This window comes from Dromaius novaehollandiae, chromosome W (assembly GCF_036370855.1).
Source record: "Dromaius novaehollandiae isolate bDroNov1 chromosome W, bDroNov1.hap1, whole genome shotgun sequence".
In the NCBI taxonomy this organism is placed as follows: Eukaryota; Metazoa; Chordata; class Aves; order Casuariiformes; family Dromaiidae; genus Dromaius; species Dromaius novaehollandiae.
Window position 1 is genome coordinate 4193144 of NC_088130.1, and position 25244 is coordinate 4218387.

Here is a 25244-nt window from a genome sequence, read left to right on the forward strand (position 1 = left end):
AGGGGTGGACCCTGCTCCAGACAGCTGGACTGCCCCCCAGGACCCCCACCCAGTGAGAAGGGGACATCTGCACCGTGATTCCTCTGTGACTGACAGGGCATCGAGGGATCAGAATCTGTAAGACAGCAACTCCATTGCGAACCCAAAGTGCATGTAGAATTATATTTTAGTGCTTGGCTATAGCGAATTGGGCTGAAAGATTGCAATGTAGGAGTGACCAATAAATACTTATAATTGACAGCTGTGCTGCACCTGGAGTCCTTGCTCTTTTATGGTTCCCTTTAAGTTAGTGAACACCTGAAAGAATCCCAGGCACAGCGCCATCCTTAGTGCAACGCCACGATATCTCTTTCACAGCCTAACTTCCAACCAAATGGCCATCTAGTTCTATTCCCCGTTTCAGTGTTATCATACAAAGGTCAGGTCAGCCTCTTACTCACCTGCCAGTATTCATGAACCCACTAGAACAATTTTAGACATCCTTTGTTCCCTCATGTACAAAGGTTCTTTCTACATAGTTCCAATATGCAACAATTGTTCTGGAACACAAGTTAGTGAAATTACTACAACCTGATGTTCACAATTGATACCAAGAAAATATTTTTAATTGCTGGACTGTCTTACTTGAAAGTCAATCTCTGACATTCCAGATGAGAAAAAGCTACCATTCATACCTTTTGCTAAGCAGAAATCTTCTCCTTGACTAATTAGAAATTGATTGTAATCTCAATGGAAAATAACAGAAAAGCTATTTAAATAGATACAGAAACCCATGTTTGCTTTTAAACACTATTAGGACATTGATAATATTACTGGGGAGCCACTTGTTCAGCATGACGATAATTAAGAGCCTGTGGGCTTATGATGCACAAACAAAACCTGTTCTACAATATTATCAGTAAGCAGTAAAACTACAGCGCTTCTTTCTGTATTAGGATAGCAAGGAACAAAACCATCTTTCTTCAATTGCAGGGATATTACAACAATGAATGTGGAAATATAAACAGTAGAATGAGAGTGTTTACTGTTTACTGTCACTGTTTACTTGAATAAAAGCTCTTCAGGAGTCAGCTCAGCAAAAGTGCCCTTCGCAACCATAAGAGGCTTTACAAACAGCACGGATTATTCAATATGTTATAGTAAGGTAGCGTTCTGAATAGTGGAGCTGTTTAAAAAAAATCTATTACCCAATTAAACTTTGTTAGTATTAAATTTGTATCTTACTGGCTGTACTGTTAAAAATCTTGTTAAGGGATAAAGGGCCAAGAAGTGACACAAACAAATGAAAAAAATTAATAATGAGGATTAAAATGTGGCTACTCTTAAAAATAGGATTGTGATATGAACAGCTAGCTAGCTATTTGAGAACATGGCCTTTTGCAACACAGAAGGATAACAAATCATCAAGTCTTGTAGAAGCCAAACTTTTATTCAAAGTGCATCTTAAGTTAAAGCTGATCTGGTGTGTAAATAACATGGATAACATTTGAATAATAGTAGATCATCATAGAAAGGCTTGTGGATTCTTATCCCACCGAAATAAATTGATTAGAGATTTTTTTTGGCAACATCCTAAAGTGACTGTCCTTTATTTGTGTTTCCACATCTTCCACCTTCATTCTGTTCTACCAGAAGTGTTCTGTGCATTGAGTATAAGACTAGAAGCTCCATCTTTAAGGAGGTTGCAGAAAAGGATTTTTTTTTTTGGAGGAGGGGGGATTGACAATAGTTTTTCCTGAATTCAATAGCTCTCTGGAGAAAAAAATGCCTCTAACCCCACAGTAAGACATAGGCCTAAACTATTATCATTACTAGTAATAACATACTTTACAAATAAATGCAGTTACTAGAACTACTTCAAAGCAACTTGATTATACTTGGTTCACTTGTTTGAACTGATGCATCCTTGGGTACTTCTCTGATCGTTGAGGTGTGATAACTTCAGTATTTGTCCCATTCAGAATTATTTGGATGGTTATTATTGTATAACACCTGCTCTATCATAGGACTGCCTGTTCCTTATCTTTAGCCTTCATAGCTCATTAATAAATGTTCCATGGGCAATTACCAACTTCATGAACTGATATGGCCACTAGCTCACTTTAAGAAACATAGTAACACATACCTAATTTGAGTTTTTAGTGTTATAGCTGCTCTTGGAACTAAATGACATAACTATTATCATCCCACTTCTGCTAGGGCAACCCTAAAAAGTTAGATGGATATACTGGAGGAAATGGACAACTGATTTCTGTTATACTTTTTCCCTCTTCTTCCTTTCAATTCTCTCGGGATCCTTTCTTTAATGCTGTATTCTTATATTAAATATTACTAATTTCTGTAATAGAATGATTGATTTTAACAAAAGCACTTACTCTTGAGTTTGTATTAATCAGAAAATACTAATTTTAGGCACATATTGAATTGTGGGGAGAAAATACAATCCAGAATACAGCGTCATTACAGACCATTTTGGCTGACCTGTTTATTCGTGAACTGTACTGTGAAGCACTTTACATATTATGTATTAGCATGGGCAGTAGCTATCACTGCAAGTAACTTTCTTTACCCTTCAAAGATAGTTTGACAAAAACTTTGCCAATAACTTTTACTTGAATCTTTGTCTATATGGAAGCTCTAGACTGAAGATACCCTTCCTTTAGAAAGTTGAGCTTAGAACCTGTTAGTTACAACATTCCACCATGAAACCTTGAGCTATTCCATGCTTCTATTTATGGATTTTGATTCATTTTCAGAAAAAAAAAAAGCAGCTGTGCTTGTTTTCTTTATCTACTAGCCTACATAACTTTCAATTAACTTGAGAGGAAAAAAGTCTCCTTAGGATTTGAAGCATCTTTACAACCACTTAAAGCAAATCAGGGGTTCCTAGGCAAAAAGGTTCTACTGCAAATGGTAGTATGATTTGTGAGTTATTTTGCTATAGTGCTCATATTACTGCTGTACTTATGGGGTTCAATCAGAAAGCAAAAGCAAAGCAACTTTAAGTAATATTAAGGAAAGAAATTAAATATTTAGAAACATCACCCAGGCACGTAATGATGGTGTCAGGAAAGCCAAAGCTGAACTGGAGTTGAGACTGGCAAGAATCGTCAAGGGCAACAAGGAGAGCTTCTACCACTACATTATTAGTAAAAGGCTGAACAAGGAAAACCTGGGACCATTGCTGAATGGGGCGGGTGACTTAGAGCAGATGCAGATAAGGTTAAGGTATTCAATGGCTTCTTTGCCTCAGTCTTCACTAGCAAGGTCTCCCAGGCCTCTGTGCTTAGCAAAAGGGTTCAAGGAGGAAAACTATCAGCAGTGGATGAGGATAGAGTCAGGGATTACTTGCGAGAATTTGACCCATACAAGTCCATGAGACCCAATGGGCTGCATCCAAGGGTGCTGAGAAAGCTGGCTGATGTCCTTGCAAGGCCACTCCCTACCATCTTTGAAAAGTCATGGAGATTGGGGGAGGTCCCCCAATGACTAGACAAAGGCAAATGTTGCACCCATCTTCAAAAATGGCCAAAAGGACACTGGAGAACTACAGGCCGGTCAGCATCACTTCAGTCCCTTGGAAACTCATGGAGTGAGTCTTCTTGGAATACATTTCTGGGAACATGATGGAGAAGGCTATTGGGAACAGTCAGCATGGATTTACCAAAGGTAAATCATGCCTGACCAACCCGATTGCTTTCTTTGATTAAAATAATTATGTTTGTGGACATTTACCTCAACTTTAGCAAGTCTTTCAGCACCATCTCCCACCATATTCTTGTATCCAAGTTAGGACATTACAGTCTGGATGGGGGGGGGCAACTAGATGGGTGAAAAACTAGTTGGATGATCGGGCTCAGAGGGTAGTGGTTGATAGGTCAATACTCTACCTGGATGCTGGTAACAAGTGGAGTACTGCAGGGGTCTATCCTGGGATCTGTCCTGCTTAACATCTTTATCAATGACCTGGAGGAGGCAATGGAGTGCATTCTCATCAAGTTTGCAGATGACGCCAAATTTGGTGGAGCAGTCAATACGCTTGAGGTCAGGGCTGCCATTCAGAGGGACTGAGACAGGCTAGAGAATGGACTGATAGGAATATTATGAAATTCTACAAGAACAAATGCCAAGTCCTGCCCCTGGGAAGGAAGAACCCCTTGCAATGATATAGGCTGAAGGCTGGATGGGGAGCAGCTGTGCTGAAAAGGACCTGGGGGTCTTGGTAGACATCCTGGACATGGTGTGTTCTTTCCTCAAATCCTCCTTGTCTGCCTGATAATCAGACAGAACAGCAGATAACCTGAGGATAAAACACAAGTGTTCCAGACAATAGTACTAGGGCCAAGAAAGGAGCTCCCATCAGCTGATCTGCTGATGAATTTTTGCTAATACTTATCCCACTGTATACTACAACAGACTTTTAGACTTCAGTATACCATAATTACAGCCTACAATAAAAAACAGCTAGTGTTGCATAACAGCTAGTTTGCCTGTGTCAGCGACTGAGGGTAGGCTCTGTGAGAACTGGTTATACCAACTTATTTACTTGGGTTAGTCATCAAACTATTATTCTAAATGCATTCCAAGCCCTGTGTGCAATCAGAGCAATGCAGCAAAGGGCCAAGTAAACAATAGATCTGGCCAAATACAAATAATAGTCTCCTGTAAAAACATGCAAAGTGAAAATTTATACTGGTATTTGAGATACAGACGCTCTCCTGGAACAGCCCAGCTACAGAGTAGACAGAGCTGCTATAGAAGCAGTAAGTTTGAAAAGCTTGGTAGAAATTTTGGATTGCAGAGGCTCTGATACCAGGCTTATTCTGGGAACGGCATTTGGACCTAAGGTTCCTAACAAAGAAGGCTTTTAAAGAACTTCCCACTTCTCAGTACTTAAGTTGATAATTTCAGAAGTCATTCATTTATTAAAAAGAGCTTTAGTTTAGCAGTGTATGAAATACCTGCCAAAACCTGACTTACAAGTACTTGGCCCTTGACCGTGATCAAGCTTTTTGTTGAAAGCAGAGTCTCTTCCCACCCATTGTACCTTAAGCTCCCCTCTGTTCCCTTCATCAAATACTTTTCACCCCATAACAGATCTTGCTTTAAAAAATTAGTTTAAATTAACTAAAATTTTTAAACTAAAATGTTAGTCTTAAAAAAGAAAAAGATTCTCAGTGACCATACAACCCAGAGCTCACATGTAAGCAATTGTTTGCAAAATTGCAAAAACAAGATTTTTCTATGAAAGCACAATGTAACATTTAAATCCCCTTATAAGAGGTAGAGAGCCAGTACTATAATTTAAGCCATCCAGATCTGCAATACTGATATCATACTAATTTATTGCTATTAATGATAAAACCAGATTTGAGAGCTATACCAGCAATATAGCAGGAGTATAATTGTGATCTGCAATATTCATGGAACATGCCGATGTCTAAGAAGAGACAATAGCAGATTCCACCAAAAATCTACCACTTTTTGTAAACATTGTATTTGTGCAGATTTCTTTTTCATACTTTAATTCTCAAAATCATGAAAGGCAAATTTAGTAGCATAAAACACATCAATTTTCACATTTGGCAATGAGAACCCCACTCTTCATAGACGACCGAAAAACCTAGCAGCACATTTTCAAACAGTATTACAAGTATTTCTGGATTACCCTCCCTCCAAATCCTCCCTCAAAGCACCAAAAATAAAGTGCAGTACCCATAAAAACATGTCAAGAAAATAGCCATGTTCTTTTCTTTGTAATAAAAAGAGTACTTGGCCTCAGTCTTAACAGTGCTATACTGTGTCCATCATTTTGGGTTCTTCGTCTTTTTGTACCATTGAGTTTAAATTGCAGAAACTTGTGTTTATGCAACCTTGTAGACCATCTGCATTCTGCAACAAATGAAGAATTGAAAGCTTAATCTCAATATACACTTACAGAGAACTAAGTCAAACTCTTTGTCTGTCTTAAGATGAGACAAGTTTGTAATAAAAAAACAAGTTCTTAAAAAATTCACACAGTATTATCATAATATGAATGGCAAAAAGCTTCTTTAAGTTTAGCTAACATACTATCACTTTATTGTGCATTTACTTAGGGTTCAGTTACCAGATCTTACCAAACAGGTACCTTGACCAAATTTATTTCAAAGTACTTTCAATTGTGACTCCTTCCCTAACATACAGCTTTTAAAAATCCTTAAAATTGTCTCTTCAGTCCAAGATGTGACCATCACTAACACTGAAACCAAAGACCCCAGTGTTCCAAGATAAAAATAAGGGTAGAATATTGTAGCAGTGTGAATTTTCCTTAGGCTTGACTACCTGTAGGTTCCCATTAATGGGATTAGTCATTTTCAGCTGAAAGCTCATTTCACCTCCTGTGATACAAAGTATATATAATTCTAGTACCTGAACAGATTTATGGTGTGGTTTTCCATTTAGCATGATTATTCAAGGGCACTGAACTAACATATGCCTTTTGCCTTATGTTCTGATGCTTTCTGAAGTCTAGGAAGCAGAAAAAAAGCTTTGAGAAATAATCTCCCTTGCATATTGATAATAGTGCATGTTAGAACTGACAGTGCTCCAAGTATAAAGAGGATTATTCCTAGATTTCAAAAGGTACATCTTCTCAAGACTGTGGCAAAAATCTAATCCTAATAGAGTTGTTATATTCATTTCTGGAAATAAAAAGCCTACCTGTGACAAAGACTCCAGCCCTTCTACAAAACCAGTATAGTCACTGGGATTCTGTACTGAAATAGCTTCAAAGCCTTGTGACTGTGAATAGATTCTCACTCTTGATTTGAATGCTTCAAGCTCAGTTTTAAAAGCTTCCAAATAGCCTTCTTCTCCTGCCTGTAAAGAGAAAAGTGAAATATTTTTCATTTTAGCCAGATTTACTTCTAGTTGTAAGCATACATACTGCTAAAAAGAAGTCCTGCAGTAATGTATATTATACTCTTTGGAGGATAATGTTTTGGACAAGTCAATAGTATAGATATACTTTTAACTCTTCCTTTATTCCATCTCAGAAGCCCATACCTTTAAGAGAAAAGGTACTCATTGCAGCACTAAATTCAAAAGCAAAACATGAATCAAAGTGGGTGTCAACTTAAGTCCTTCAGAGAGCATTAAGACCAGCATGACTTGACTCTTCAGTCTTGTATAACTTAATATAGAACCTGCATCAAACCACAGCTTCAGTCTTCCCGCATCTCTCTCTCTCTCTCTCTCTCTCTCAGCAATCCAGAGCTAACTATGACTGAGTGAATAGAAATAGATTCCAAATTGGGCCCTGCCATGAACTGCAAGTGAAGTGGAAAATTATGATGATACATAGGACAACTGTAAAAACAGAGAGGCATTATGATAAGCCAAATAGGACACTCAGTCCTTTAAACACATTCATATTTGCTGCTGTAATTTAGATGGTACTTCACTATTCAACACTACTGTAGTATGTATGGTATGTTCTGCTTTTCCTCTGGCCTAACACGAATCCACAGAACTTCCATTCTCAAAATCAGAATTACACAAAACATTTATCCTAGAATGAACTGCTAACAAAGCAACACTTCCCCATAAGCCCGAATTAGTCAGTAACATTCTTAACCTCCAGCTGTCTGAAAGAAAGCTCCTTCAGAACACTGATCCCTTGCAAGGGCACCAAGAGTTTCTCTATGTTACACAAGTTCTGACTTACTTTGGCTTTTTGGAAAAATAGACGAAAACAGCCTCTTGGATCCACATTACAACTTTTGGCCATTTCTATAATAAACTGCATTACAACTGCTTGGTGTGCTATTTGTCCCATCAGAGCTCTTTTCTGAAAAGAGAAATTATATAATTACAGAAAATATCTTGAAAAGCATAATTCTATCTAAAATTCAACATCATCTTCTTTCCATATGATTCTTAAAGTGATGAGAACTGATGGTAACAGAAGCAAAGGGACTGTTAATTAGCTGAGACTAGACCTAATGCAGCAGTGCATTATGGAAGCTTCCTTCAGTAAGATAACATGGGCATGGGAGGAAAGGGAGAAGAGTAATTAAATGGCTCATCAAGTTGGACAGCTTTTCTGTAGTATAAGTGGGAAACTGTATACTTTCAAGCAGTATAAAGGTCTTCCTAATACCTGTTCAGCTTCTAGATGGAAACACCATAAGATGAGATACTTAGCTGTTTCTTCACAAACAAGATATGGGTGGTCAGACAAAAATCTTTGACTGTCATCCCATCTGCCCAGCATACCTGATTAAAAAAACAATGACATGAATTAACACATTCAATACGGAGAAGTGATTGAATGCAGTGAAGATGTTATTCAAATTTATATACTACCACAATCTCCTTCGCACTTCATTATAACCTCAGAAGACCAGCATGCAAATAAAACTGAACTCTTCTTTGTTTTTAGACACTTACCTAATGATGAAAGAGCATTACCAAAAGGTATGCTCAGACTCTAAAGATACTGAAATATAGTTAGCTGCTACTGTTAAGATCTTATTTTTATTGTATCTCTGGCAGTGTTAAAAATAGTTTAACTGTAAACATTTTTCATACACTGTAACAAAGTAGCATCTTTACCTATTTGTTAAGAATTTGATAGTATAACTAAGTTTACGGGTAGAGATTCACATTCAGTGATTTTGACAGACAAGTTATTTAAGTACTTGCAAGTAAGACAAGTAGAAATGAAAACATAGTCATAGTCTAAAATGAATATGCTTCTGACTTGGTTTGCTAGGTTTTAGGAAATACAAAGATATTTTTATAACTAGGTTCAAACATGGAGGTCAAAAGATCAGAGCCAAGTCAGTGTTTGAAAGTTAACTAGAAGAGTGAACTAGGGTTAAGTAGCATGAAGCTACCTTCATGGAAAGAGCTGCAGGTTAAAAGTCAGAACTCAAAATTCAGGCAGTGAAATCACTTTTTTTTCCTTTCATATAACTTAATTGTCCTAATATACATATTAGTGATATTTTACTGGTTGCTAGTAATAGATACAAAGCTTTACCCTTCTATCACCATATACATATATATCGATATATCTTCAAAAATGAAAGATCAGTTCCATCTATTCATACTCTTAATAGTTGTTTTGCAGATATTTACCTTTCATCATTCATTCCCCTCATGACTTAACAGCCAGCAAAAAAACCAGCTGTTACAACTATGGGACCCTCTTCAAGGACTGACTACTGCTTGGTAGAGAGGAGATCCACCTGACAAAATGGGGCAAAAGTATCTTTGCCAACAAGCTGGCCAACCTGGTAAGAAGAGCTTTAAACTAGGAATGATGAGGGAGGAAGAGAATGACCAACAATCAAGTGACAGTGGTGAATGGGGTTGGCAACCAAAGGGTCCGCGGTGATGTAAACACAAGGTACTTCTTAATGAACAAAAAAGGGCTGAAGTGGAATCACCCCAAGTGTATGCACATAAATGCTGGAGAGCAGCTTTGCAGAGAAGGACCTGGGGGTCCCGGTGGACAACAAGTTGACCATGAGCCAGCAATGTGTCCTCATGGCAAAGGCGGCCAACAGCATCTTGGCCTGCATTGGGAAGAGTGTTGCCAGCAGGTTGAGGGAGGTGAGCCTCCCCCTCTACTCAGCCCTGGTGAGGCCACATCTGGAGTCCTGTGTCCTATTTTGGGCTCCCCAGCCCAAGAGAGACATGGAGCTACTGGAGTGAGTCCAGCAAAGGGCCCCAAAGATGATTAAGAGACTGGAGCATCTATCATAGGAGGAGAGGCTGAGAGAGCTGGGACTGTTCAGCCTGGAAAAGAGAAAGCTCGGGGGGATCTTATCAATGCGTTTAAATATCTGAAGGGAGGGTGTAGAAAGGATGGGGCCAGACTCTTTTCAGTGGTGCCCAGTGGCAGAACGAGAGGCAATGGGCACAAATTGAAACACAGGAAGTTCCGTCTGAAGATAAGAAAACACTTCTTCACTGTGAGGGTGGTGGAACACTGGAACAGGTTGCCCAGAGAGCATGTGGAGTCTCCATCCTTGGAGATATTCAAAACTTGGCTGGACACAGTCCCGAGTAACCTGCTCTAGGTGACCCTGCTTGAGCAGGAGGGTTGGACTAGATGATGTCCAGAGGTCCCTTCCAGCCCCAACTATTCTGTGTTTCTATAATAGGAGACAGGTACAGAGTCCCAGGCACTTTTACCCACAGGAATTGCGTCTCCATTAATGTCCCTATCATTTCTCATGGAAGAGCAGAAAAAGTTTCTATAATTCTAATTTTCAGGACTTAAAAACCTTTTTTTAGTACTCTGTTTATCTCAATAAGTTATCATTGATCATAGGAACCAACAGGCTTCTGCAATTTACAGTTTCTTTTACTTTGAAATGGTTATGATTGTGGTTGTTATGATGCCACATCACCTGTCCTGAGAAACAAGAATCTAGATACTCTGCTAGCCAGATGTTTCATCTGTTAGAATCCACTTTGTACAATAATAATAATAATAATGAAAAAAACACTTCTGGTAGAACAGAATGAAGGTGGAAGATGTGGAAACACAAATAAAGGACAGTCACTTTAGGATGTTGCCAAAAAAAATCTCTAATCAATTTATTTCGGTGGGATAAGAATCCACAAGCCTTTCTATGATGATCTACTATTATTCAAATGTTATCCATGTTATTTACACACCAGATCAGCTTCTGATCAGGTGATGCCACATCACCTGTCCTGAGAAACAAGAATCTAGATACTCTGCTAGCCAGATGTTTCATCTGTTAGAATCCACTTTGTACAATAATAATAATAATAATAATGAAAAAAAAGAAATAGACCTACACAAATTCTGCAAGACATTAAACTGCAAAATGTTGGAAGCAGCATACTTACCAAAGTATCTAATCTTTTGTTCATGCTTCTGCATAAATGATTTAGATATGTCTTCATCTTCTACTTCTTTTCTTTTATTTTGACTAATAAAACTCTAAATAAGAGAAAAAACTATCATGAAATCTCCACACATACCTTTTTTGAACTATAGAACTATTTTAATTCATTACTATTTAAAGGGCAATGTTCTAGTTTTAGGCCCAGCCCAACAAACACATATGTATACACTTAATGCACCCAAAAAGGTTATTTACCAAAGAACAGCTTGTCTAATTAAGAGTGAAAAATGTCTTATCGTAGTATTCTTCTGAGTAATAATCTATCTCCGAGTTCTATCCTCTAGTAGGAACTTACTGATCTATAAACAATGAGAATCATCTACACCATCTAGCCCTGATGCAGCTAATTGAGTGGAACTATGAAAAAAGATGTGTTAACAGTTCATATTCAAGTTAAATTCCAAAACTGGAATTTAGTATGAAGACAGTTTGTGCTAAAATAATTTGTATTAAGATATTCATATTATTAGAGGCAAACTGCATGTGTTTCAAATGTGAGAATTTAGCATGACAAAGAAGCAGACTTCCTGTGAAGAACTTGTTCAGCCTTGCTTTTGGCAGTAATTGCTATGTGGGACAAATACAAGTTCTAATTCTCACTTAAAAGAGAAGTGCCATATATGTTTGTTATCAGTGCAGCACATCCCCTTTAATAGGGCAAAATAAGAAAAAAAAACATTCAACACATTATGATAAGCATACTAGATACAGAAGACACTCAAGACTAGAAATAAGTGGAATAAAAAAGGCTTATACTTATTATCATACACAGTTATATAGGTCATACCTTATTAAATACCTCCTTACTAACAGAATCTGTATTCCATAGATTCTGTCTTTCCCTCTGTATTAGCGCTTCTTCTTTTCTTCTCCACTCTTCCTCTCTCTCTCTCAGTTCTGAAGCTTCAGTCTGTGCTTTGGCATATTCCTGATCCATGGATTCCGAATTATGCAGTGCTAAACTACTAAGTTTCTGCTGGGCTTCCACTAGATTCCATTTGGATTCTACAGAGCTCTTCACAAACTCTTTTTGTTTTTGACAAATTAATTCAACCCCTTGACCATGGGTCTGTGTGGAAAACAAAATATGCTGTTTATGGAGAGAAAAATGATAGAATCTATGAAATATATAGAAACAGATGGGTTTAACTCCCAAATAGAACACTGAGATGGAAGACATATTAAAAGCAATATTATATTCAGAACAGTGACTGAACATGATACTGTGCAGCTAGATGATTTTTAAATGAGATTTCTACTTCAAGCTTTCTAAATTTAATTAAAAGATATTTACAAAATCATGGATCAAGTATTGCCACCAGTAATACAATCTCCAGACTGCATATCATAAAAAAAATTTATAGATAAAAGGATTTTCCTCACTTCCCTCTGGCTAGCTTTATTCTGCAATACTAACAATAGCCAAAATAGCAGAATACTTGGAAGACACAGTTCTGAGAAGAAAGCATCTGTTTTATGATGTCAAATCACAACAGTAACTATTACTGCTTGCTTTCTTTCATAGATTAATATTATCTCAATACATGTCCTAGCATCTTAGCTTGGACTGACAGTGAAATTGGAATTTAAGCTATGAAGTAGTTGAGGCGCAACATAAGCAATATCTCAATAGGGTCACTAACAGCTGGGAGATAGAAGTGACCTCTTAAGCTACAGCATTTATATTGCCTACAGATGTACACTAGAAACTCAGCAATTTAAGAAATTATTCTCTCTCTAAACCATCTGCCCTGCCTTCCCACCACAAGTGGGAAACAAACATAAGCATGTATTAGCATCTCAGCCTTCCAATACAATATTCTGAAATTAGTGATGATGACAATCTTTGGCAGAGGGATGGGAAGGACACTATAAGTTGTGAGAGCTTATCTGGAGGAAACTTCAATGCAGATTAGTCAAAGATCTCATGCCAACTTTGTTTCAGAATCACAGCAAATCTCTTTTTAAAGAACAATTGATTACTTGCGATTTGGAAAAATAATGACAACTTCTTATGAACTTCCTAATGATCTACTTGCACTATTTATAGCTATATAAAAAGAGGGACAGCTATAGGCAATGCTCAAATGAGTGGTGGATGGAGACTCCTAAGATGGGGTAAACAGAAGGAACAGAAGGAAGGTTGGGAAGTGTGGTTCACAGATGGTTCGAGTTACCACTAACAGTGTAAAGCCTTCACCGGGTATGCAGCCATCAGACCTGAGGATGGATATAGCCTGCAAGGAAGAGTCACCCCACATTCAGCACAGGCAGCCGAAGTGCAAGCTATCCTAAAAGTGTTCTACAACAAGCCAAATCAAACAGTAAAGTGGCTATCTGGACCAATTCCAATTGGGTTGCTCAAGCAGTAGCTTTTTGGGCTCCAGTGTGGGAATGCAATAGTCTATGTACTTTGGATGGAAAACCTGTTGCCTACCATGATGCTTGGGCAGCTATTATATCAGAAATTAGAAATAAACAATTGAAGGTAACAATAACACACACTGAAGGCCATAATAAGCAAAAGACCCCGGAAGTCTATTGGAATGGGAAATCAGATGAAATTGCGAAAAAAGCAGCAAAGGATGAGCAGGTGATGCCAGAAAAAGTGACAGCTATCATGAGATCAGTGACGCAGAAAAAGAATGCTTGGGTGCTGGGAGATTTAGTACTTATACAACAAGATGATCCATAGATTACAGAATGGATGAAGAAAGGAGCAATTAGCAAGCATAATGTGTTTAAAGACACTGATGGAGTAGTGTGGGCCTAGCAAGAGAAGGACCATAAACAATGAGTAGTCCCTGCAGCATGCCCTGGGGATTTCATCCAATTTGTTCATGATAAAGGTCATTTTGGAGTGGCAAGAACTACAGAAGGAGTAACACGAGTAGGCTGGTGGCCTACTCTGAAAAAAGATGTTAAGCAACGGGTAAAAAAAAAAGTCTAACTTGTGCTATGGTAAATGCTCCTAATACATTAATCAAACTCCCTCTATAACATCAGAGGATAACAGATCCATGGTCCTGTATACAAATTGATTTTATAGGTCTTTTACAGGACCTATCCTTTTCAGATAAATGGATTAATGAGCTGTGTGACACCATAGTAAAAATCCATTTAAGAGCAGCAGAAGCCCTTGGGCAGTGAAAACAAGAAATGGACAGAAGAAATTCACCATCTAGTAAATGGGTAGACTGGAATGTAGGGGATTCTGTCCTATACAGGAACTTTCATTTGAAATCACAGAACTTAGGAGCCAAGTGGGCAGGAGCTGGAATCATCTCTAATCAAGCTAGTCCAGTGGCTTTCCAAGTTCAGCTTGAATCAGGAGAAACAAAGTGGTTTCACCGGTCACAGTTGAAACTTTGGAAAAAAGGCAAAAACAAAGAGTGCCAGAATCAACCCTCAAGGAGTGTCTCTCTCTCTCTCTCAAGCAGAATGTTAACAGTTGATTGAATTGGTAAAGGAAAACTCTGTAAATGGGTCCCCTGCTTTCAATTAAAAATGTTTATGTCTATGATAAACATCTAACATGGGAGGTATGCTCCCCTTATTTTATTTGTATTTCAGAATCAAGAGAAACTGCAACTTCATAAGAAACAAATTGAAAAGATTGTGGTATCATTCAATAAAACAAAATTATCCATCAACTCTATCCAAGAGGAACTGGCCTCCATAGCTGAAGAAATTCGCACTGTATCAAGTAACCTCTGGTAGGACAGATTATTGTATAGCCCCACAGCACAGAACACATTACAAGTGTTTTTACATCCTATTGTGATAATGATTATTTTGTTTTATAACACTTGGAAATGCCTTATGCTTTTGCGAAAATGTGTCACAAAATAATCAGGACTACATAAGGTTAATTAAACACAATACATAAAGATTAAGGTTAACCTTCGAAAGGGGGATATATTCCACAAGTGGGTGTCCTATTCAGAGGAACTGTGATTTGTATTATGGGAACAATTATTGTTAAATTAACATAGCTTGTGTATGTATTAGATTTACTTATATACTATAAACTTATGACTCTTAAGTAGCAATATTTCTACTTATGTAACTCTAATAGGTGTTTAGCTTACTGTTTTATACTTTTCTATAGAGCCCTGTCATTCTATGAGCAAAAAACTGTCAACAACAGAAACTCTGAGGCAAGCCCAAGGAGCTGAGATACACAGCCTGCCAGAAGAACCTTGCTTGGTAGCAGTTGCTAGCCTTGAACTACAGGTGCGTATGGCTCACTATTGGACTCAGAGGATGATGAAGGAAGAAATATGTTCCCCATCCCCAAACTTGCTCTATACATTAAAATAGTAATTTAGCAATTATAATAGTTTGTGTTTTCTTTTATGAATTATGTGAAGCACTTAACAAAGCAAGTAATGGCTATATAAAGCTACAGACTACCCTCAGACCTACACAGGTCATCACGAGGCAAGACCAGATAGGAAAGAGCAAACGCCTCCAAGAAGATCCTTTACTTAGTGCTGATTGGGAGCCTTGAGTCAAAGGAGGATTTGCAACATCCTTGCTGGACTTGCGAGTGATAGCCTGCAATTTGTGAACTATCAAAATGGGGGAATTGTAACCATGTAGCCCTGTAATACGGTATTGCCATTGCTAGTAACAGGCCATAAGCTTTGTACTGAGCTTGCAAGGCCTCGGAACTGAGGCTTGTCAGGCCTGCGCTGTCTGAAGTTTTCTTGACCTGCCTGCAGCTTTGTTTTACTTGGTTTAGCTGTGACAGCAATTTCTAATTGACTGGGTGTCTATGGCTCATTTGTTCTACTTTTGTTTATCTTTGTGTGGTACAACCATAGTTTTATATAAATAGCAGTGACAAGCAGTTGTTCTATGTGGAATGAGATATTTATGACACTAACACAATGACATAGTGCAGAGAAATACAGGCCTGGTACGATAGCAGAGGCCTTGAGAAGGGGAGACACAGGATGCGGCATAGAGGAGGAGGACAGGCATGGGATGATGGGGCACAGGCTTGGCATTGGAGACCTCCATGGCTATATACATCTCACTAACGGTCAGTTAAAAAAACACAGACCTGAAGCTGGACAAAACCGGCTTTAGGGGCAACAAAGAGAACAAAGAAATAGCATCTAACACACATGAAGGGCACCATATATAGTAAATTTGGCTGTAACCTGGAGCTGCAGACTAATGAAGAAAGAGAAAGGTGTAAAAGCATGTTAGCAAACATATAAAAATGACCCTAAGTGGATCCTAGAGTGAGGAAGAAGAAACCATCAACATGAACATCATATTCCTCCTGGCAAAGGATTCCAGATGCTGACAACCCGCCATAACACCCCCATTGCCAACACCATAGTGAAACTACTGACCTTAGGACCCAGAGGAGCAGCGGAAGGGTGAACATAACACCAGGGGCCTATCTCAATTGCCTATATACAAATGCATGCAGCATGGGAAACAAACAGGAGGAATCAGATGTTCAAAAGCCATCTGGACAGGGTCCTGGGCAACCTGCTCTAGATGATCTCCAAAGGTTCCTTCCAACCTTAACTATCCTGTGATTCTGTGAAAGCCTCTGACACAGTCTCCCATAGTCTCCTTATATCCAAATTGGTGATATATGGACTAGATAAGTGGACAATAAGGTTTGTGGAAAATTGGCTGGACTGCTAGGCTCAAAAGGTGGTGATTAGTGGTACCAAGTCCAACCATTGGCTACTTACCAGTGGCATCCTTCAGGGGTTGATACTGTATAACATTTTTATTAACAAACTGGACGATGGAACAGAGTACACAACAAGTTTGTGGATTATACCAAATTGGAGGGCCAGGCTGCTATTCAGAGGGACCTGGACAGGCTGAAGAAATGAGCTGAGAGGGACCCCATGAAGTTAAACAAGGACAAATGCAAAGTTCTGCATCTGGGCTGGAATAACCCCATGCACCAGTACAAGCTGGAGGCCAACTGGCTAGAGAGCAGCTTTGCAGAGAAGGACCTGGGCATCCTGGTGGACAACAAGTTGAACAAGAGTTCCCACAAGTTTGTGGGATCTCCATCTGTGGAGATATTCAGAACTCAACTGGAGAAGGCCCTAAGCAACCTGATCTAGTTGGACCTGCTTTGAGCAGGAGGTTGGACTTGAGACCTCCAAAGGTCCCTTCCAATCTAAATTGTTCTGTGACTATAATCTTATTTAGAGTGTAATGATCCTATCCAGAAGACTATTGTACATCGAGGAGCTAGTCAGCCACATAATAGCTGACCTGACTAGGCGCAGGCTTGTGCTGTGCTGCATGTATAGCTTGGCCTTCAGACCTGTATTGTGCTGTGTGTATCCCTTGGCCGCAGGATAAACTTAGCCAGCTAACTGTAATGAGGGAGCCTGTAGGCAGCTCCCACTTGGCACCAGCAATTACGCCACCTGAGTGTCCTTGTCTTTATCTAAAAGTGCAGCAACAAGTTCTCATGGGAACATCCTTTTTGTTTGACAGTAGAAATGATGAATAGAATTGTTTTCTTCTAAGAAAATTCTATAAGAGCTCAAAAGACCAAAATGTCAGGTAACCTTTCCACAGATGGGAGCTGCACAATGTGCTGTGCCCTAACTGGAGGCCCATTCGATGCTGCACAACTTGGGGTTCCCAGCATCTGAAGGGATGTAAGATTATCTATACTAATCCTCTTTTTCCTTATAGTGTTAGCTCTAATAACTGGCATTTAAAGCAATACTTTACAGAGTCTGAGTGCCTTTCTTACTGGGATCATAATGAACCAGCACCTCCTGGTGCAAAAAATCACGTACAGAGAAATGCACTATGCCCATGCTTATTTTTCAACCATGAGGATGTTTGAGTAACTCCTTCCACACTCCAGCTCTTGTTAAATGCTCAACTGTTACTGTGGAGGTGTAATGGATATAAATTTTCAGGGTTTGAGTAGCAGGGGGCTGCAGGGGTGACCTGTATGGGAGGAGGTCATGGAGGTCATAAACTGCCCTGTGCCAGTCACAGCTGGGTCCAGCCAGCTCTGAAACGAATATCAACAACCCATTGCGTGCCAAAACTTCAACCAGTCAGAGGAGCACATGGAGTCTCTGCTCAAACATATCTAAGAAAGAGTGGCAGCCACTGGGGGAAGAGAAATGGAGGAGACGCATGGAAGGAGACTTTGTTAGGGACACGGATGGAGATGCACACTTGGAAGGAGGCACTCTGTGCTGGAGCAGGTACACCCCAAAAGGAACCGTGTCCTGTGGAGTAAGAAGCAAGGAGCCGCAGAAAGAAACTGTTATACAATGACCTCAACCTCCTGTGCCACCTGTCAGCTCACAGAAGGAATTGGGAGGGACTGAGTCTAACGCATGACAGAAACAAGGGAAGTTGAGACTAGGAAGCAGGGAAGGAGAGGTGTTTGAATGAAGTTGAGCCTGGGGAAGGGGGAAGAAAGGTGTTTCGCTAAGTTTTTGTTTAACGGTTTATGTTTTCTTTTTTCCTCAATACCTGAATCTGTAATTAAATTTGTGTTAATTGGCAATAAATTAAATAAAGTAAAATTCCTCGAGTTGAGACTGTTTTGCCCATGACAGTAATTGGTAGAGAATGCAGGCAACACCCAGACCTGGTATGGCCTAGGACTGGAAAGATTGGAGTGACTTTGAAACTCCAGAAGGAGCCTTGATTCTGGTACTAGGAATTTGTGGTGTGGTGTCATGGTGTAAGTGGTGCACCCATTATGTCAGGGCAGGTGCGTGTGCACGAACAGTGGGTAAACAGGTAGGAAACAGAGTCCACGGGGACCCAAGAAAACTCTTGTCAGATAGGAAGAATTGGGACAGGTCCTGCTTCAAGCCCATGCCCTGGTGGCCTGGAGCCTGGCCCATCTCCCCATGCAGGATTCAAGAAAACTAGCCTGGGAGCTGTAGAGAGTCTGTGGCGCCTGTGAAGCCCCTGGAAAAAAAATGTGTTGCTCTGCTGTGGGGATGTGCTGGGGCCTGCTGAACAAGTGCTCAGCGTAAAAGGGAGTCCTCTGGTCAGAAGTTAGCCAAATTGCAAGCTGTGCGCTGAGCCACTCAGGCTGCTGCAGGAACAGCAAGCAAGCTTAAAGTTACTGCCCTGGAGGGGAACCCTAAAACCTCGGGTGGGGAAATTGAGGACTCTGATGACAAATTAAGAATGGAGCCGGTTCAGGCAGCTCCAGTTCCAGTGATTAAGCAGACCTACAAAAACAGGAGCATTGCTTTCCAGAATGCAAGCACTCAGCAGTCCTTTACTTGGAATGAAATTACGAAAATGAGGGACACCTACAGCTGCTGCTCCAGGGAGATGCCCCTGCAGTGGCTATGGTGGTGCTGGGAAACTGGAATCACTGGGATACAACTGATGGCTCAAGAGAGCAGAGCTCTGGGGAGTTTGGGGCCTATGCCACTTGTAAACACAGACCTGTGCAAAGGAGGAGAGCTTTGGGACCAGCTGATGGAGGGGTATGTTGAGCAGTGGCCTGATCCTGCAAACAAAATTTCCCAGTCCCTTCATGGGGATGAAGGGGGCAATCAATTGCAGTTGCTTGGGCTACTGGAGTATGTTTCCAGGTGAGAGGGGAGGGACCCCAAAAAGGGGGTGATCACTGATGCCATCTCCCAAAAGCTCTGATGGCTAGGCACAGTTATTAACTCCCCTCTAGTATCACCTGATAATGTGATGGGACGCCCTGTTGATCAAGGAGTGACCTATATGTATCATACTGGAGGGAGCATGCCGGAAGAATGGCACAAGATTAGCAGCGTAGCCAAGGATAATAATACTGAGGATCTAGTAGTATGGTCAACCTTGGGAAAAACATCAGGAAAGAATGAGAATTCTGCATGCCTCCCTCCTACACACTGGGACTTATGGATGTCCTTGAAAGAAAAAGGACAGGATATGACAGAGTGGGATGGAAGGCCCTTTAGAGATCTAGCACTGCGAGCTAAGGAATTGCAAGCATGGGTGAGAGGTTGGAGCTTAGTTAAACGATTGCCTTCTCCCTGCCCCTATCTCTGGACCACATACTGTTCTGACAACTGATTTGAATTTACTGCATTAGGGGGGCCCTGCTGCTGGCCTGGCAGTGATTGGGGATAACTGAATTTATTGGACTATCTAGGTAAGGTGGCCAGGCACCCTTCTGTCTCAGCAACATCGTGTCCTAATGGATATTGGCACTCAATGCACCTTATTCCCTTCATTGTGTAGCAGTGATAAATGAGCAGTCATTCATGGAGTAACTGGAGGAAAGACATGCTTAGGTCTAGTGGAAGGGAGCCTCAGTTTGAATAGATGGGATTGGTACCCCCTATCTGTTGCCACTGGCCCTACTGCCCCTGCCATCCTCAGGACTGACTTTCTTGACCACTACAGAAAGATGGATGGGACAAGAAGGCTTTGGGTTTTTGGAATAGGAAGTGTGGTTTGCACAGAAGGGAACCAGCTACAGGATTCTCCAGGACTCTCTACTGACCCCAATGTTGTGGCACATGCTCAGATAGACCCAGTTGTCATTCCCTTGGCAACCTAAGTAATTTTCCAAAAGCAGTATCAAACTGACCAAGGGGCCACTGGTGAAATTCGAAAATTAATTGACTCCCTGGAAAAACAAGAGGAGGGGGTCTTGAAGATGGAGTCACCTTACAACAGTCCTGATTGGCCTGTAAGGAAGCTTACTGGAGAATGGCAGTTAACAACAGACTTTAGAGCTTTGAATGAAGTCACACTCCCATTAGCTGCTGCAGTTCCAGACACGTTGCAGCTCGTGTATGAGCTAGAAGCCAAAGGATATACCTGGTACGTTACAACTGATGTTGCAAATACTTTCTTTTTAATCCCTCTGGCTGAAGAAGCAAGACCCCAATTGGCCTTCACCAGGAATGGTGTGCGGAATACCTGGAACTGGCTGCCCCAGGGGTGGAAACACAGCCCTACCATCTGCCATGGCATCATTCACCAAACTTTAAAGCAACAGATCTCAAGAAATTTCTTCCACTACATTGATGATATATTGATTGGAGGAACAACTCCAGAAGAAGTACTAAGTAAAGGGCAACAGGTAATCATTATCTTTCTCAATGCCGAATTTGCCATTAAGCGCTCCAAAGTAAAAGGGCCTACTCAAGAAATACAGTTTTTAAGTGTGCAATGGCAAGATGGATGGAAACACGTTCTGGCTGACCAAATTGCTCACATAAGTGCTATGGATCCCTCCACGCAATAAACAAGAAACCCAAGCCTTCATGGCTATTACTAGATTTTGGCATATGCACATCCCCAGTTACAGACAATTGATCAAAGCCTTCTAGCAAGTGACCTGAAAAAAAAAAAAGAGTCATTTTGAGTGGGAAGAGGAACAGCAGCAAGCTTTCGAGCAGCTCAAGCAGAAGATAGCCTGTGCAATGGCATTGGGACCAATCTGGGAAGGTAGTAATGTTAAAAATTTGTTATATACCAGTTCAGGAAAGAATAGCACTGCATGGAGTTTGTGGCAACGAGCCTCTCAAGAGATGAGAGGAAGGCCATTGGATTCTGGAGTCAGAGCTACAAAGGAGCAGAAAATAACTACGCCCCTCTGGAACCAGAGATCCTGGCAGCATATGAAAATGATCCATGTGCCACTGAAGTGTTAGGCACAGCAGCCACTGTGGTTATGCCCTAGACTACCTATCCTGAATTTTATGTTATTATTGATTTGCTGGCCACTGACTAATATGAGGAAGACTGAACTCCTCAGGCTAGCCCTAGCGTGTGATGATTTGAGTGCTGAAGATAAACAATGGAGTTTGTTTACTGATGGATCCTGTAAAATCGTAGCAGGAAACAGGAGGTGATGAGCTGCTGCTTGGAACCCCTCTACAGGAGAAGCTGCCACCTGCAAAGGGACTGGAAGCGCCAGTCAGTTTGCAGAAGTAAGGGCCTTGAAAGTAGCCTTGGAACATGCTCAGGCGCATCAGTGGCCCTGAGCATATGTATATACAGACTCCTGGATGGTGGCTAATGCAGTGTGGCAATGTCTCAAAGAATGGAATCATGACAACTGGCAGTGGCAAGGAAAACCAATTTGGGCAGTGGCAAAACAGAAAGTAATACAACAGCTACTTGAAGAAAGACCCACTTTAAAACATCATGTTAATGTGCATCTCCCAAATTCAAAGGCAACTCAAAAAGAGAAACACAATAACCAGGCCAACCAGCTGGCCCAACTTGCCAGCATAGATTTGGGATGGGAGCATAAAGGAAAACTATTTTACCTAGGTGGGCCCATGAAACTGCCGGGAGGGATCAGACTTACTACTGGGGCAGAGAATGCAGCTTAGACTTGTCTCAGGAAGCCATAATGCAAGCAATTAGTCAGTGTGAGATCTGTGGAATAATATGACACACTTGTAAAGTACAAATGATGAAACAGTGTGCACAACAGGAGAAATGAATGTTTGGAGAAGCCTGGCAAGCAGATTATATAGGTCCCCTTCCCATCAGCAACAGTGGCAAGTGCTATGTTCTCCCAATGGTAGAGCTATCACAAAGGTGGCCAAAAGCTTTCCCCACTCAGAAAAGCAAATGAGAGTAGCACCCTAAAAGGAATAAACAAACAGATTTGTTGGCACCGTGGAATGCTGCTTAGGCTAAAACTGGATAACAGAAGTCATTTCAAAACACAACCATCCAAGAATGGGCTGAAGATCATGGAGTAGAGGACAAGGTCTGAAGTTTGTGATAGATATATGTTGAGATTGGTATGATGCTAACCTCTGTAATCTGGTACCTGGGGTGAGGGGTGGATTTTTAATGAGTGTATGTACACATTATTAGTGTCAATCCCTACTGTCTGGGACAGATGGTAGAGTTTATAATACATGTATATTAAGATTGTGATGATGTTAAAAGTAGAGTTTATAATGGATGCATGTTCAAACAGTTCTTAAATATGTGTTTTGCAGAGGTGAGGGGTAGAATGTATTGGGCATAAATTGCAGGGTTTCAGTAGCAGGGGGCTGCAGGGGTGACCTGTGTGGGAGGAGGTCATGAACTGCCATGTGCCAGTCACAGCCAGTTCCAGCTGGCTCTGAAACCTATGAAAACAATCCATTGCATGCCAAAACTTGGTGCACGCAGCACCTCTGCTCAAACATAAGAAAGAATGTCAGCTGCTGGGGGGAGGAGAAATGGAGGAGATATGGAAGGAGACACTATAGGTACACAGCTGAAGATGCACTCTCAGAAGGAGGCACTCCACACCGGAGCAGGAACATCCCCAAAGGGACTGCGGCCCATGGAGGAACCCATGCTGGAGCAGAGGAAAATGAATAAGAAGCAAGGAGCAGTGGAGAAAAATGAGTAAGAAGCAAGAAGTGGCAGAATGAAACCATTACACAGATGACCCCAACCTCCTGCGCTGCTTGTCACCTCACCAAAGGAACTGGGAGGGACTGAGTGTAACCCAGCAAAAACAAGAGGAGTTGAGACTAGAAAGGGGGGAGGAAAGATGTTGGACTGAAGTTGACCCTGGGGAAGGGGGAGGAAAGGTGTTTCCCAAAGTTTTTATTTAATGGTTTATGGTATTTTTTCCCCTCAATACCTGAATCTGTAATTAAGTTTGTGTTAATTGGCAATAAATAAAATGAAGTAAAAATCCCTGATTTGAGACTGTTTTGCCTGTGACAGCAGGCTGATGACAAATTCCAATATTAGCTATAGCATTAGTACATGAGTCTTTCCTGACACATCCAAGGATAGCTCTGGGGGGATGCTCCCAGCTTCCCCCCTGCCAATCTGGTGCCAGTTACAAGCAGTTTGCATTCCTGTGCTTCACACTCCCAAAGGGAGGATGTCAAAGCTGTGAAATAGGGCCTGCTTGGGCACCAGGACCCTGGGAAACAAAGCCTCCTCTCACTGCTGGGGCAGTGTTAATTAGGGTGGTCTGGACTATCTCCTCCTCCTCAGGACCTTGGGAGATAACACCTACCTTCACTGCTGGGGCAATGTTAATCATTGGGGACTGGAATTAACTCCTTCCTACCCGAGCTATGGGATCTCTCCTTGGGACCACCCCTGCAAGAGTAAAGCAGTCATTCGCAGTCACTCAAACTCCTTTCTGCAGTGCTGAAGAGTCCTTGAGGCAGCTAGCCTGTCCTTGGGGGTGTTCGGCTATCCCCCCACCCCCACCCCATGACTGTGGGGGCGATCCTCATAACAACGACGGAGGAGAGCTGAACCCTGCAGCAGCCAAGAGCTAGGGACTGCAACTGCGTGAAGAGACCTGCAAGTGGCCTTGCGACTCCCCCTCCACCTTCCCCTGAAGGGTATAAATAGGTTGGCCCCGGAGGCTGTCTTTGGCTCTTTGTGGCTGACAGTGGGTCTGCCAACTTGCGGATCCCCTCAGGACGGGGACGCCCTCCTGCAGTTACTTCCCTGGGATTGAGTGTACATTGGCCGCTCAGGCAACGCGTGGGTAAGATCAATTAGAATTGGACAATAAGTATTCTAGTTGAACTAAGTTTCTGTGGATAAGAATTGTTGCTTTGTACTGTTGTAACTTGTGTAGTAAATGTAGATCTTGAAAATAAGTTGTGGAGTCACGCAGTACATCTCCTTCCTCCCCTCCTCCCCTCCCTCGTGCCACACGAAACCCTCATGGTCCGGGACTGTAAAGATAGTCGGTTGTCCTGCGACATTACTGGTACCAGGAGTGGGGTGTGGTTTGACGAGATGGGGACTTTGGAAGGATATTTACCGAGGCATGGCATCCCTAAGAACCCAGAGTTCGACCAGCAGTGGGTCGAGAGTAATTGGGATCAAGAAGAAGAGATCGTGCGTCATTTAGAGGCTGCACGAGGTAAGATGAAAGATGGAAAGGGTAAAGGCATTGTGTGTAAGATGCTTACCTCTTGTTTGCTAGCGGGAGGTGCTGAGAAGAGGTGTTTGCTGAATCAGTTAGATGAGAAAGAAAAGTGCATCAAGGATTTAAAGGCACACCTCACCATGTTGGAGACTCAGTTGCAGTCTCAGAAAATGACTGCGCAGAATGATGCAGTTAGAATTCAGCAGTTGGAGACTCGGGTCGAGAGTATGTTAACTCGACAGCTAGCGTCTGGGAAGATGTTCTGGGAAGAACCCCAGATCCTTTAAAAGTTAGGGCCCTAGTCCGAGCTGGTCCCGGGGATTGGGACGGAGATATTTGGTTTGACTCTGATCCGTCCGAACCCTCGGACGATGAGAACTCTGTGAGTGAGACCATTCCAGTGAGACCTGTGCTGAAGTGGGAAACCATGGGTGGGCGAGGGG

General features: G+C 41.4%; 1 protein-coding gene across 3 annotated transcripts in view; it reads right to left on the reverse strand.

Moving 5' to 3' along the window:
* Nucleotides 1–1408: 1408 nt before the first annotated feature.
* The window catches only part of LOC135324301 (hsp90 co-chaperone Cdc37-like 1), a 30042-nt gene continuing 6206 nt past the window's right edge, over nucleotides 1409–25244 (reverse strand). The window contains exons 2-7 of one of the 3 annotated variants that reach the window (XM_064500287.1): nucleotides 11722–12003; nucleotides 10876–10969; nucleotides 8144–8259; nucleotides 7709–7831; nucleotides 6703–6861; nucleotides 1409–5892 (exon numbers count right to left, since the gene is read on the reverse strand). In XM_064500287.1, the coding sequence (XP_064356357.1) occupies nucleotides 5794–5892; nucleotides 6703–6861; nucleotides 7709–7831; nucleotides 8144–8259; nucleotides 10876–10969; nucleotides 11722–12003 (873 nt within the window). In that variant the 3' untranslated portion in view covers nucleotides 1409–5793. Of the gene's footprint in view, nucleotides 5893–6702; nucleotides 6862–7708; nucleotides 7832–8143; nucleotides 8260–10875; nucleotides 10970–11721; nucleotides 12025–25244 lie in introns of all 3 variants that reach the window. The other 2 variants (XM_064500288.1, XM_064500286.1) reach the window with 2 other exon arrangements.